The sequence below is a fragment of the Anthonomus grandis genome, chromosome 6 (assembly GCF_022605725.1).
Source record: "Anthonomus grandis grandis chromosome 6, icAntGran1.3, whole genome shotgun sequence".
Classification (NCBI taxonomy): domain Eukaryota; kingdom Metazoa; phylum Arthropoda; class Insecta; order Coleoptera; family Curculionidae; genus Anthonomus; species Anthonomus grandis.
In genome coordinates, this window is record NC_065551.1 from 7,946,113 (window position 1) to 7,961,974 (window position 15,862).

General features: G+C 30.4%; 1 protein-coding gene across 10 annotated transcripts in view; it reads left to right on the top strand.

Annotated features, from left to right (window-relative positions):
• LOC126737758 (troponin I) overlaps positions 1-15,862 on the top strand; it is a 66,677-nt gene that overhangs the window by 9,966 nt on the left and 40,849 nt on the right. For 5 of the 10 annotated variants that reach the window (XM_050442795.1, XM_050442798.1, XM_050442797.1 and 2 more), the window contains 2 exons: positions 4,128-4,251; positions 4,456-4,556. In XM_050442795.1, the coding sequence (XP_050298752.1) occupies positions 4,128-4,251; positions 4,456-4,556 (225 nt within the window). Of the gene's footprint in view, positions 1-4,127; positions 4,252-4,455; positions 4,557-5,125; positions 5,227-9,086; positions 9,188-10,774; positions 10,876-13,221; positions 13,323-15,862 lie in introns of all 10 variants that reach the window. The other 5 variants (XM_050442796.1, XM_050442789.1, XM_050442790.1 and 2 more) reach the window with 4 other exon arrangements.

The following is a 15,862-nucleotide window of genomic DNA, read 5'->3' on the forward strand; positions in this document are numbered from 1 at the left end:
CATAGGTCCAGAAATGCTTCATTTTCCAGATAAAGGGAGTCAAACTTTTTTTAAAAATCGGTTTTTCCTATAGATCTTAATAAGCTTTCAGTCGATTTTGTTCAAATTTAAAAAAGCCTATTTTAAGATCTACCCTTAAACTTTCATTTCAATAAACAAAATTTAACAATAAATGACAACAGACTTATAATAGTTGAAAATGCTCTCACTTGCCCTCCTTCAACCTAAACGCAAACATTAGCTCGTCTTAACATTGATTGTCGAACTCATTGAAATATTCCTGGCGTATGTCTGATCATATTAATCCCGTATCCGTTGGGTTAATTCTTCTTCAGTCTTGACTAAAGTTTTGTAAACGAGGGACTTTAAATGCCCCTTTTAAAGAAAAAAATCTTACGAATTTAAATCCGGTGACCAGGGTGTCCATGGCTGTGAACCTGCGCGCCCAATCCAGTTTTCTCCAAAAGTTACATCCAAAAATTAGCGAGATACTATGCTGAAGTGAGATGGAGCCTCATCATGCATGTGCCATATTGCGCCTGTTACTTCCAGCGAGACATGTTCTAATAGTCCAGGTAAAATAAATTCCAAAAAATTACGATATTCTTGACTATTTAACCTCGGGGATAAAAAAAAGAGATCCAATGAGATAATCAACTAATAACAAACATTCACGGAAAACTGTTGCTGAAAATTAACTTCTGTAACCGCATGGGAACTTTCTTCAGCCCAGATATGATTATTATGAAAGTTCATAATTGAATTTCGGGAAAAATACGCTTCATCGGTAAATAAAATACGGGATAGAAATCTTGGAAACGCTACCTGTAGCTGCAATAGCCAAGTATATTAAACAACTTGTTGGGGAAAATCGGCAGGTAATAACGCTTGAACATGCTGTATGTGGTACGGATAGAGTTGATATTCTCTTAAAATCTGCCATACATTTAATTGTTCTGCAATTTTGCGTGTACTTTTATCGGGGCTACGATCAATTTCATGTAAAACTGCTTCCTCAATCTCCACTGTTCTTACTGTGGCAGGTCTCCCAATTACAGCAGCCGTTGAAATGTACCTGATTCACACAGCCTGCGATGTATTCTCACAAATGTTTATCTATTTGGTATAATGCAATGAGGATATCTTTCTTTTCAAATGCGTCTAGCCGATCTAGAATTGCCTTCAGCAATTCCATAAACAAAATGCTTATCGGCCATTTGTGTATTTGTAAATTGAACCATTTTCCATTATTAGTAATTTCATTAGCTTAATACTCTTCGAAACACTTCAAATAATTGCAATTGTTAAGTACGCACTATTTTAAGTAAGTTATGTCAAAGTCAGATTTGTTTGAATAGTAATTGATTTTCCTTCCATGGCACTCTTATTTTTTGTTACTTTTAAAACATTGCTGTTATAAATTAATACGTTATACGATTATTTTATGTTAATTTGTCTTATCGAAACTAATTTTAACTTGTGCGAAAACATTCAAGCGACGGCTTTTGTCTAATTTTCATTGTTTAATTAGTTTGGTGGGTCTAATATTTTGTTATGTTATTTTCCCGGGGACATGCAATAAAAAGCTTTTAATTTTTTATTTCACAAACGAAGAAAGATGTGTAAACAATTCAAGAGACAAAAAAGTTTATTTTTAGCTGCTTAATTCGAAACAAATATAAACATTGAAAAAAAGTCTGTGGCGCATAATATTTTTGTCAAAAATATTGGTTAGGGTGTCTTCCGGGACGCCACTGGACATAATAATTTTAATCTAATTGGGGCTAAATTAGCCTCTTACTGCCCTTCATATCACTGTTAAATTTGAACAAAATCGACTGAAAGTTTATCAAGATATTTAGGAAAAACCAATTTTTAAAAAAAGTAAAAAAAGTTTCTTGTATCTTGAAAATCAAGCATTTCTGGACCTATGTTTATGTGAACTTTTTATCTTAAAATTACTCATAGAATCACCCCCTGGAGTTTGGCCACGTACTTAAATCACAACCTGTATAAGTAATAAAACTAAATTTATACTGGAAAAAAAGTAGTAATATAAAAAGAAAACAAAAAAAAAACAAGACAAGAAGTCAAGACAAGAAATTTAAAGAATAAAAAATTAGAAAATGTATTGAAATAAAAATTTTGGGAAATAAAGTAACCTAAAAATCTCTTAAAAATAATTCAGATATTTTTTTTTGCTCTTGGGGTTCATCCATTAAGCCCGAATACATCTCAGCATAAAGGCTTATTGTGCTCAATTCAAATATTACTCAAGAAATTCAAATTTCGTGAACACTAGGCAAGTTAAAAGGAAAAAAAAGTTATTAAAGATGAATAAGACTAAACCAATGAATCATGATTAAAAATGTGTCTGCTTTTTAATAAAGCGTAACTTATCTTGACATTTTAATAATCAAATAATTAATTGTTTACTTGTCTGTTCCACTCCCCGAAAAAAATCACAATAATTTCTTGCGAATTTCTTGGTTGATTTTGGTCCATAAAGAGTGCTTAATTCAATACTTCTGCTACATTAACATTTTTAAAGTAATACTATCATTCAATATTTCAATTATTGTAAATTCTTTTAATCAACATTATGCCTTTCCAAAACATTTCAGGCTCATCGCAAGGATTCACTTCAAGAGCTTTCTCTATAGCGTATTTTGAGGTTCTTATTTTTTCCCTAAAGTTTATTAACAAAAACTGATAAATTCACAACCACTGCAAACCAGCGATTCATTAATGAGCCGTTAATAAAGGAACTCTAGGCATGCTGAACGACAATCCTGAAGCTAAAACCCTTCTAAGGATATATAAGTCCATAAACATTTTTGTTTTGTATTGTTACTATACGGTTTGGTTGTCAACAAGATTCTCTTCTTCTCAATAGGTGCAAAAAAAGTTTTGTGTTAAGAGACTACAGGGTGGTCTAGTTTAAACGTCATTAATTTTAATACGTGATAGAGAATTTAAAAAGAAATAGACTTTCATTATAAAATTTTTCTCAGAAATGTTTAATAACAAAGATACAAGGTGTTAAAGTTAAGAATAATTAATGGTTTATTGATCATAACTTTTAAACTACTTGCTTAATTTTAATTAAATTTCGCATGCAGATTATTGTAGTGAATTATCAATTATTTATAATGCCAATTTTTAAAAAAATTGCCAGTGGCGTAACATACGGAGGGACTTGGTCCTTTTTTGTCTCAAATCTGCTAGTTAATAAAATATTTTTTTATAAGAAGTCAACTTTTAGATTCTCCATTTAATTTTGAAAAAAAGTTACTATTGCAAAATTATGATTTAAGGCACTGTTTTTAAAATATCTAAGTTTAATTGTACAGAAATGCCAGTGAAAATGCTGCAAAAAAAAGAAAATTAGGCTTGAATCTTAAATTAAACTTGTCAAATAAAATAATGACTTAAGGTAACTTTTGATCATCTTTTATATTTAACTTTTTTACAAATCCAAGCTTGATTTCCTTATTTTCATAAATTTTTACAAATCTTAGCAGGTATTTCTGAACAATTAAAGTAAGATATTTTAAAAACAGTGCGTTAAAACATAATTTTGCAAGAGTAACTTTTTTTTTCAAATTAAATGTAAAATCTGACAGCTGACTTCTTATAAAAAAATATTTTATCACCTCGCAGATTTGAGACAAAAAAAACCAAGTTCCTTTGTATGCTACGCCACTGGCAATTTTTTTAAAAGTTGACTTCATCAGTAATTGACAATTTACTACAATAACCTGCATGCAAACTTTAATTAAAATTGAGCTGGTAGTTTAAAATTTATAATAAATAAACAATTATTTCAACACTCTGTATCTTTGTTGTTAAACATTTCTGAGAAAAATTTTATAATGAGAGTCTGTATTTATTTTTCAATTCTCTATCACGTATTAAAATTAATGACGTTTAAGCTGGACCACCCTGTATATCTTGTAATTTAATCTTCTTTCCTTTTTCATCTATGAAGATCACATTTTTTTTGTTTTGTATCATAATTGCATATTCCTATTTTAGTGCAATACTTTATCTTAATCAAAGAGTTTTACTGTTTTTAATTTCGATTATCCTCCTTAAAAATAAAACAAATTTAATTTGAATTACAGTTACTGTTAAGAAAGAAAGCCGCCGAAGAATTAAAGAAGGAACAGGAAAGAAAAGCTGCAGAAAGGAGGCGCATCATCGAAGAAAGGTGTGGTAAACCGAAACTTATTGACGATGCCAATGAAGGTAAGCACATTTAATTACACAGACATAGATGTGTATATAAAAACATATTATTTTCTTATTTAATCACAATATAAACAAAGATTTTTTGGGGTCAACAATATTTTTAATATTTATAATAATAAGATTAGCAGTTAACTGGGAATTTATTTAAACTAATTGGAAACTATACAAACTTTAACTAAATTTTGTTTTTACGTAATATAGAACAACTTAAGAGTATATGCAAGCAATATTACGATAGAATAGTCAAACTGGAAGATGCCAAATACGATGTGGAATACGTCGTTAGAAAGAAAGAATTTGAGGTTAGAAACAAGACCAACCACAATAACTTTATAACATGGCAAAACATGCACGCAATTGGTTGGCTGAAGTAACTTTTCTTTTGTTTATTTTTCGATTCGCACTATATACGTCAAGGCTGTACTGTTTATTGTTGGATATTTTTTCACATTTTTGTTGTTTCGAATTTTACACTATCAAGTATTATTATGTCCCTTTCAATTTTTAGATCTGTATAATCTCCAACAATAAAATAAAATAGCCTTGATTTTTCAAAATATACAAATAAACTGCTAAGACTGTATTTCGTTTTGATTTTGAGTATTTTTACCAAAAACAAAGCTTTAAATAATCCATTCTAAAACAGTTTGTATACTACAAGAATGGTCCCGCTTTTAAGCATCAAATTTTAGAAAGCAGTTTTTAGCAGTTTAATTCTTTCTTACAATTTTCTGTACTCTTTTAACACTTTCTACTCCTATACATCTGGAAATTAGGCTTAAGCAAAGATCACGTTATGGTTGTCACAATCTACGCCCCATAATATAAAAAAAAAACACAGAAAACTTAAAAGGGAATTTCTACATTTTAGGTACCGTAAAACAAGTTTGCGAGCAATACTATAGACGTATCGTTGATTTAGAAAATAAGAAATACGATCTCGAAAAAGAGGTTGAATTCAGAGATTTTCAGGTAGAATATAATCAGGATCGCCGTCTGAGCGGCATGTGTTAAAAACTATGTTGTTCGCGTAGACGTATTTTTTTTTTTCGTAAAATAACCCTCACCAAATAAGTAGAAGCTTTTATTTTTGCACTTCTTTTTTTTGAATTTTGTTTTATATAAAATATTACACAAGCAGGTAAATATCGTAGAAAAGCATTTTTTTAATTAAAGATACTATTACGCCAGTGGACTAAGTACTTCTATCGCGCCCCAATTCATATTAAGAAATTCAATAAGCTCAACCCTTGACGGATAATTTTAATTCCAGAATTAGCTTCTACACTGTACAATAAATTTTTTGTTCGTGTACTGTGATCTTAAATATCAGCCTTATTACTAAGTCTGTAAACTTGTTAATTTATGTAGCCAATGTCTTTATAATTATTCCTTTTTCTTGATATCTCTCAAACATTTAAAACTTTTTAAAATCGACCCTTTTTTGCCATTTAAATTAGTAATTTTGCTTCTGATCAAAATATCTTTTGATTCCATATACAGGGTGTCCCAAAAGTCAACGATAAGCCGATAAAGGGCTTAGTAGGGATTCAAAAAAAATACTAAAAAAAATCTATCTTGAGTACTTTTAAAATTATAAGCATTCATAGAAAAACCGAAAAAAAATTGACACCCCCTGTTGACCTTTTTAGTACTGTAGCTACAAAATTTCGAATTTCTTAACAATTTTTTTTAATGTAACTTTCAATAACCTTTCGATAAATTACAAAACTAAATTCAAATACAACTGTTCACATTTTTAAGAAATTATCTGATTTTTGCGCAACTTGTGTTGAAAATTGTGTCTTTTGACCATCATTTCCCAAATTTAACTAACTGTCCTGGAAAAGAAAATTACTTGACTGCTTAGCAAGTGATTTCAAAAGTTGGCGTATCTAATCTAGATTTCAAAATGGTAAGATACTTGCTAGATTATTGCTTCAATAAGTGTGTATTTTTATTTTTTTTAGTACATAGTCAAATGTACGCTGCTACTCTAAGCTAAGTTAATTTTACAGTCAAAATAAATGAAATAAAAGATTATTTAAGTCGCAACAAATGTTCAAAATGTCTGCCTTCATTCCTGATACGACGTTTTAAATTGGATAAGTGCACACTTTTTCTTAATTTGAATTTCTCACTTTTTGTTAATTATTGATCCCGTAAAGTAGGCAAATTTAAAGAATTTATTTAAATTGGGTGATCAACTTAAATAAATTCTTGTAAATTAAGTAAAGAGTGAATTGGATGGCCCTAGGCTATTCTTCTACCCCGCCCTATCTACCTGTACGGGTATTCCCTGTTCAGAAATACCTTTACAGTGTAAGTAAGACTGATAGTGGCTCATCTTAGGTCATTAATTAAGCCTTTGCTACGGAAGGGCTGCGTTCAGCGGCGGCAAAGCCAAAGCTAAAAACATCTTTGGCATTTCTCCTGACCAATCAGATAACGATTCTTGTTGGAACGACATTATGGAGCCAATAAAAACATATTTCACCCCCCCCTCCCCTCTCCTAAAAATATTTTTCACGCTGCACACCAGGTCCGAACGCATCCCAGTACTTTGCTATCATCCGTTTACTACGTATCTTTTTGTATTCGTGTTGATATCGTGTTTTGTTTATTTTGGTTTTTTCGGATTTTTTTGTTAATTTGACTTGGCTTATTGGACTTGATTTGGATTTTTGCTCTTTTCTGGACTATCGATACCTGTGTGATTGTGTAATTAGTAAACGAAACCATGCCAGATCGTTATACTGCTCAAGAATATGCTAACATGCATCTCATCTATGGAGAATGTCGATGCAATGCTAATGCTGCCTCTAGACTGTATCGTCAAAGGTACCCAAATGAAGAGCGTTATCCAGATTACAGAGTATTTTTAAATGTGGATCGATTACTTCTAGAGGGCCGATACCCAAATCAAATGGGTGCTGCAGGCAGATCGCGCTTGCCCTACGAAGCTGAAGTCTTACAAGAAGTTGCCCGTAATCCAACTCAGTACATGGAATAGAAACAAGGACAGGCGTGTCTAAAAGTTTGGCACATCGAATATTGAAAAGAAACCAGTTACATCCGTACCACGTACAACAAGTACAAAGTTGATTACCTCGAGACTACCCGACAAGACTTAAATTTTGTCAAATAATGTTGCAAAGACATAGAGAAGATTCGCGAAGAATTTTATGGTCCGATGAATCGACTTTTAAGAAGGATGGATTCATAAATCTCCACAACTTACATGAGTGGCATGTGGAAAATCCACATTTACATCGAGAGGACCGGTCACAATACCAGTTTAAAGTAAACATGTGGACAGGAATACTTAATGGTAGAGTTATTGAACCATTCGAGTTGCCGGAAAATTTGAACGCCGAACTTTACCTAGATTTCTTGGAAAATCATTTACCAGACTTACTAGAAGATGTGCCACTTAATATTTACCGAAACATGTGGTTTCAACAAGATGGCTGCCCGGCCCACTATGCTCGTCCAGTAAGGGAATTTCTGGACAGAGAATATCCGAACAGGTGGATAGGGCGGGGTGGAACAATCGCGTGGCTGCCACGTTCACCCAATTTAAATCCTTTGGATTTCTTTTATTGGGGAGCAATAAAAGACAAAGTCTACAACAATCCTATAGAAGAGGTAGCTGAACTGCGGCAAAAAATACAGGCAGCCGCTGAACAGATCAACAAAGGAAGATTCGCCCGATTAATAACGCGATCTTTTCTAAAAAGGATTAGAATGTGTATTAGGAATGAGGGCAGACAATTTGAGCAATTGTTGTAATTCTAATAAAGTTTTGTTTCATTTTTCTTTGATTTTGTTTCATTATTTATTTTGAATATAAAATTAACTTAGCTTAGAGCAGCGGCGTACATTTGACTATGTATTAAAAGAAAATGAAACCAAAAATACACACCTATTGAAGCAATAATCTAGCAAGTATCTTACCATTTTAAAATCTAGATTAGATACGTCAACTTTTGAAATCACTTTTCCAAAACAGTAAGTTAAATTTGGGAAATAATGGTCAAAAGACACAATTTTCAACACAAGTTGCGCAAAAATCTGATAATTTCGTAAAAATGTGAACAGTTTTGTTTGACTTTAGTTTTGTAATTTATCGCGGGTTATTCAGGGTTACATTAAAATATGAATTGTTAAGAAATTCAAAAAATTTTAGCCACAGTACTAAAAAGATCAACAGGGGGTGTCAATTTTTTTCGGTTTTTCTATGAATGCCTATAATTTTAAAAGTACTCAAGATAGTTTTTTTTTGTATTTTTTTTGAATCCCTGAGCACCTGGTCTATTGCCCTTTTTCGGCTTATCGTTGACTTTTGGGACACCCTGTATACTATACTACGTAGAGATATTTAAAGGGAGGTTTAAAAGGCACTAATCAATATATCTTTTTTTTATGCAAGTAGCAATGTCATGTCGACTAAGAGATTTGACGACACACTTCTTTCATATTTTTTTTACCATATAACATTTTTTAAGTAAAATTTTTTTTTGACCATTGCTTCACTTTTTAAGATGCCTGTTTGTGTAATTTAATATTTTAGTAGCATATGTGGATCTATCAGAGTATTCATTTTGACATAAAAATGATATAAGTCAATTCACATCCAAAAGCTCTTGGCCTTCGTGTAGTCTTAATACTTCACACGCCTAAGCTATTTTTGCTGCAAGCTTTAAAGTAAAAGATCCTTAAAAACCCTTATTTCAACTACTGTCCTAGTGTAATTTAAAAAAGTACGTTCGCATTAGGGAAACTCATTAAAACCATTCAAAAAAATTGTTAAAAAACATATTTTCTTCTAGCCGAACTACAAACAATTTGCCAAGGCTACTACCAGCGAATATGTGGCCTAGAGGGGGATAAATATGATTTAGAAGTTATTGAGCGAATAAAAGCTGGAGAGGTACTTTCTGAATACACGATATATTTTACAAAATTGTCTAGGCCGCTGAAATCCCATAGAATGACGTATATATCATATTGTTCTTGTATCAAAAATAACTTTTATTTTAGACCCTCATAAGCTCTATAATTTAATTTTCCTATAAATAAGAGAATGTAGATTTGTAGTTATTTTTGGTAGAGAACTAGAGTGGTCCTGCTATGTATATATTTGCAAAAGCTACATTTTTAAATCAATTTAGTTCTCTTTTTTGACGGTGAGAATTAGCACGACGTAGTTTTTTAAAGATTAGTTAAAGGACCCTGCAATATGCCTCGCCAACATTCTTATATTTTTACACAACATTAGCACATTCCTTTTGAAATTTAATAAAATTTGGCTTTGAAAACTTTAATTAAAAACAATATTTCACCAAAAAAACTATAGATATTTGTATATTCAAGACAAACTAGTTTCAATATCCTGAAGATTCTAACATAGCGAAATACGTTGAAATAAAATGCCGTAACAAAATTACTTTTGTATTCATAAGAAGGGTCTTGTATATAAAACTGTGTTTAAAAGCTCCTTTTTTAGTGATATAGAAAGTCCTTATTTTTTAATAATTCATATATAAAATTTAAAAAATTACTCACAGGTTTTTAGAAGTCGCTTAAGATGAATTATTCATTAAATGTTTAGATCTTTTTTGCTTAGTTCAGTAAAGTTAAATAAGTATAAAATTGAAAGTTTAGATATTCATAACTAGTTGTACTAAGAATTATAAATAAAAGTTTAATTGTACTGAATTGAAAAAAATAAGTAATCACATTTGATTAAAAAAAATATTTAAATAAATTATGAAAAGCAGTAATCATAATAATTATTTGTATAATACTTAGATATTTCACACTTTTCTTTGTTACTGATGAAAGTGCTATTATCAGTATTTTTTAAAGTTTTATCCAGTATAATTAAGTATCCTAAGTAAGTGTGTATTTATACATATTAAAAAAAGCCTTAATTGAAATATTTATTTTTTGAAATTTTCAAATTTATTACTATTTGCATACTTTTTTAATAGTTTATGTCTGTTCTCTATTAAGGCTTATATTTCGCAAACTAAGAGACTCATATTTTTTAGCTTATTCTTACGGTGGTAAGGTTCTTTTAAAATAAAATAAATAATTTTTGTATTTTACCCTCGTGTATCTCGAAAAAAGAGCTATTTTACACTGAACAAGATGCCTGTAGGTTTAATTTTATATTTTTAGTAGCCTTATCAAAAAATTATTTTTAAGCGTAAAAGTATGCAAACTTTATCTCCCTTGCATTTTATTTTAATTGCATTTTATTACTAAAAATAAAGTAAAGACCAACATTTAAAATTAGAAGATTAAATATTTAAAATGTAATTATTAAACTTTATAGTAAAAAATTGGATAAAACAAACTTATTTGAAAAAGTTTATAATAAGTATTTTTAATGATTAATAAAAAAAAAGCGGAAAACAACTACACAAAACACACATTTACCATACTATCGTGGTAAAATCCCTTATAAAGCTAATAAAATAATAACTTGTGGTTCCGTTATTTCAAATTTCAGCTACCCTAAAACGAGTTATAAAGGAGTACTATGACCGTATGTACATTTGCGAGGAACAGAAATGGGATTTGGAACGCGAGGTTCGGAAGCGAGACTTTGAGGTACCGTCTGAGTCACGAATAAAAAGCGGTTTTAGGGTCCAGATGTGTAAAATTCTAAAAAATTGGTAGCGAAAATATTATTTAATGTGTCCGTCTTATCGTTTAATTGTTATTTGAAACTTGTTTAGTTATACGTCTTTCGATGGCGCTTCATGTTACATCTCTGAAATGAATTTACGTCGACGTCATATTTTTAAATAGGGTTAATTTTCAGAAAACATTTCATGAAAAATTTGTATCGGGTAATCAGCAACCAATTAAAAGAACCTTTCTGGTCTTGACTGTGCATTGAAAATATTTATATCATTTTCTTGTTCAATTTTAATTATTTAATAGAAGATCAAATCTTTTGTTAAATAATATCAAATTAGAACCAATTTTTGCGTAAGATTTTCACTTAATAAGTTTTCTGTATAATTCTTTGGCCACCAGTTTATGTTTCTTTTTTAATTTAATATATTATAATTATTTTTTTCGGAAATAATATTTTTCTAGAAGGTTGTTTAATATGTTGAAATGTATTTTTATTTATCATCAAATAACTTCAGAAGTACCCACCCTATGTATATTTTATAGAGACCAAATCTTTCAGAACCAACCTTCTTTTAAGAAAATCTATTTATATTTTCTTAATTTCCATCATGTACAAACAATATGGTCTATGAGATAATGAGATAAAAATCTTTAATTTGGCAATTATTAAAATTATCTTTCAATATTTGAATACGTGTAGCCTAATTTTTTGTAGCTTAATCTCCAGGTTTGGAACCTTATTTTCCTCTTTGATTTCTTCTAGTTCTTCTTCTCATTTTATAGCGGCTTTCATGTCACTTATCAATTAGGGTTTTTGTTTTTAATCTCGTCTTAATACCTCTAGATAATCTAGTCTGCTGGTTGAAGCTAGTTTTACCAAAGCAGTTTTACCAATAAATTATGTAGCCTAACTTACTTACTCATCTGTTAGGCTAATTTTTTATATTTGATAATTTTAGGTAATTTTCACTGTAAATGTATAACCATTTGGCTCTGGGCTACGATCAGCCCTTTTGTTATTTGTAAGTAATTTTATGGTTTAGTTAGATGGTCAATTATTGTATTTCTTTCTTTAGCTGCACTTAATTAATATGTTAATTTTTGTTATTACTGAAACCATCTACTAATAATTATTCCTCAAATTAGTTCAATTTTTAGGACAAATTGCGTATTTCAATAATCTTTTAAATATTATTTGAAGCTTAAATAGGATGTTATAAAGGCCTCCATAAAAATATGCAACATGGCATAAGTCATTTTCATAATAAATGTCATTACTATTCAGCTAGAATAAAATAAACTCATGAAATGGAACAAAGTAGATGATATAAAATCGAAAACCGGGTAAAATAAAAGAAATGCAAAGTCAAAGTCACAAATTTGAATTTGCTTAGTCCATTATTTATACTTCGTATAGACACGTGAACTTGTACTTTAAAAAGTAGTATAAATTGAATAAATGAAACAGCAAAATAAAAGCAATCCATCTAAAATAATGGCGATGCCGTTAAAAGTAGTTACACTACATATAAATGGAATTATATAGTCAACATTATGCTTGCGAAAATCACCAAAAGATTGCTTATTCCTCTGCTTGAATATTTCCAAAATAAAACATATCCAAAATTGTCACCATATGGTCTTTACGCGATACTTAAAAACAAAGATTTAAACGGAAGAAGTAAACATTTTATGATAATGTGATCAAATTATTAACTTACATTATACTTAATTTGTTCTAGGAAGCTTCATCATGAACATAATAAATATTTTCTATGCTTATGGTAATGGAGAATGCTTAAATGAATTAGCACACTTTGTACTTCCTTCTGGTATTATTGCTTTCTGCAAAACTTTTCAAATGGTACTACAAATTACATTATTCTAGAACTTTGTTGACAAGTAAATCTTCTATACAAATCAAGTAACTGAAATTGTCTAGCTGAAAATATTATTCTGAGGTGAAATATTATGCTCAATAAATAAAAAAAAAATTAACGATATGTTTTATAACTTCGAAACTTCTCCTAAGGATAACATAGATATTAGAGACTAATTAGATCGAATTATGCGACTTTAACTTTGCACAATTTTGTGTTTTAAATTTTCGGTAACTAATGAAGATAACATATTTCTTTAATTAAGAAAACGAAAAAAAATTACACAATTAAACTCGAACTTTTTATCTTATGGTTGCTGCGTGGCCCTACAAAATCGTCATTCCACACAACATATCACAAATATATACATTTTCGATGCGTATGTTACGAATATTTTCCAAAATAACTATTTTAGATAACTTGTACATTTCAGAATACTTAAAGAAAGTTATTCAGGGGTACCATGAACGTATGTATATTATTGAAGAACAGAAGTGGGACTTGGAACTTGAAGTTCGCAAAAGAGATTATGAGGTATCACGAGAGTAACTACTCAAATCTCTCTTTTTGAGTTTGTTTTTTTGAATTTTTGTAAACGAGGGGATTCTGGAAAATTGGTAACTGTCCTAAGACAATGGTCTTTTTACGGGAGTATCATATCGAAATCACATCCATTACCATAATGTATTGTGTAATTCATTTATTCATTTGTAGGTAGTTTGGTCGACTGACTGACTCACGCAGTTACCAATTTTTTTGATTTTTATGAGACATGGCCCCTAAAACGAAAAACCTAGTGACTAAACTTTGACGCTTATTATTACGATCATTTTATTCATTATAAAGCTCTGACGAGCCATCCTTTTGCATAAGCATTGCTCAGATAAACCTCGCTGGCAATATATTTTTGAAAAGTTTATACTGCCAAAATTGGTTTCGGTAGTAAATTCAAATAAACACATTGTAAATAATGCCAATCTATGTAATTACACCCACATGAAGCGTCTAGCCGTAGATTTACCCTCCATCCTCGCATAATATTTTTGTTACATGTAACTAATATTATAGAAAAATTATTTTACGTTATGTCGTGCTCTCCCCTATTGTATACAGTTTTAAGTCTCTTTTCTAAATAATAAATTTTTGCTAAATATCCTTTTAAACCTTTGCTTCTGCTGGTTTCGGTACATAATAAGGCTTATCTTATTTTTTTACTAGTTAAAAATATATTACATATAACTTTTTTATAATATGCTTTAACAGTGCTTGACCTGCGATTCTTAGAAAGGTCTGTATTTTAAGGTATAATCAATAACAACCTTGGGGTCTAAGGTTTACTTTTCCACTCTTCCAGTACCCATGGTATATTATTGTTAAGACTTGATGCATTTCAGAATTTATTACACATAGTAAACTTTAAACCTCGTCCAAACATAACCTTAGGTAGCTAGGTATTTATATAAATATATTTTTTAGATAATTAATAATTTTTAACCATTTCTCATACCACGTTTCGAATGATGTGGTTCTTATAACTTTAACCTTTTAACTCTCGGGAATAAACTGCGATCAAGTTTGGTTTGTAAGGCCGTCTTAAAATGGTTCTGCATTATTAAAAAATTGTTGATGCATATGCGCAAGTTAATTTTCTTTCTTTTTCTTAAGGACCGTTGAAATTGCCGCTTCTTTCATATTCACCTCGCTCATTTCTTTTTCTTATTTTTAATTTCCTCAAGCTCATCTTTTCCGACTATGAAGATGCTGTGATCATCTTAAATATTACCATTGCTTAGAAAATCAGCTTTCATTATGCACGGTGCTCACAGCACACTTACTTTTGGCACAATTTGAGCACAGAGATATATCACTCAACTGATTAATACTTTTCTACAATACGCTAGTATGGTCCCTACTCATCATATTACTACAACATAATATGACATTTTTGCTGCTAATCGATTTGAAATTCGCCACATTTAGTTGATGAGCTCCACATAACCACACTCTGTTTCACATAGATTTGTTTAGCCTAATTACCTGGCCCTCACTTATATTAATATAGTCAGTGATGCGTCATTTATTTGTCATGAGGTATCTGAGAATCACGCTTGAGATATTATTTACAAACTTAAATCTAATGCCTTGGGTTTGGATGGTGTAAATCTTAAAATGAATCTTTGGTCTTGTCCTCATATAATACCGTTTCTGACCCACATTATTAATATATGCTTAATTTCTGGTCAATTTTCCTCAATGTGTAAACGGTTCGTACGTCCCATTCCTAAATACAATAACCCAAAAGAATTAAAAGATCTACGTCCGGTGAGCTTATTCTGTAACTTATCAAGAGTTTCACAGAGGTTGGTGGATCGATAATGTCGAGATTACCTTGATAGAGATTCTTACTCAATTTCAGAGTGATTTTAGACCCCAATATAGTTGTGAGGCTGCGCTTTTGAAGTTAACGGAGTATGTGAGGTGGCAGATAAACCTAAATTAACTGCCCTTGTCTTAATCGACTTTTTGAAGGCCTTCGATACCATCAACCATATTCTTCTTTGTACCATTTTAAAGGCAGTCGGTGTATTGGGAACAACTTTGTTAAGTTCTTTTCTAATTAGTTAAGTAGCAGGTGTCACTATTAACAATATGATGTCTAATTTCTTTTCTCCAAAGTGTCAATATAAGAGTACCACAAGGATCCATCTTGAGGCCTCTCTTATATATTATTTACAAATATAAAATGTATTTATATTTGAATTTTTGCCAGTATTTATTCTATGCCTATGATACCCAATTATTTCTCCAACCTAATGATCCATCTAGTGCCATTTCTAAATTAAATATTGATATAGAGAATTTAGGATCTTGGGCAAAGGCGCATGCTCTTCTAAGAAATCCTAATAAACCAAAACTACTAATTTCAACAATACGTAAAAAATAAACTTTCTAATTAACAGTGTAGTGGTCTGTAATGATAGCATAAATTAAATTAAAATGCTTAAATAAGTAATAGTGATTTGAAGCAAAGTATTCTGCTTGTTTATCTTTTGAATATTACCAACCAATACTCC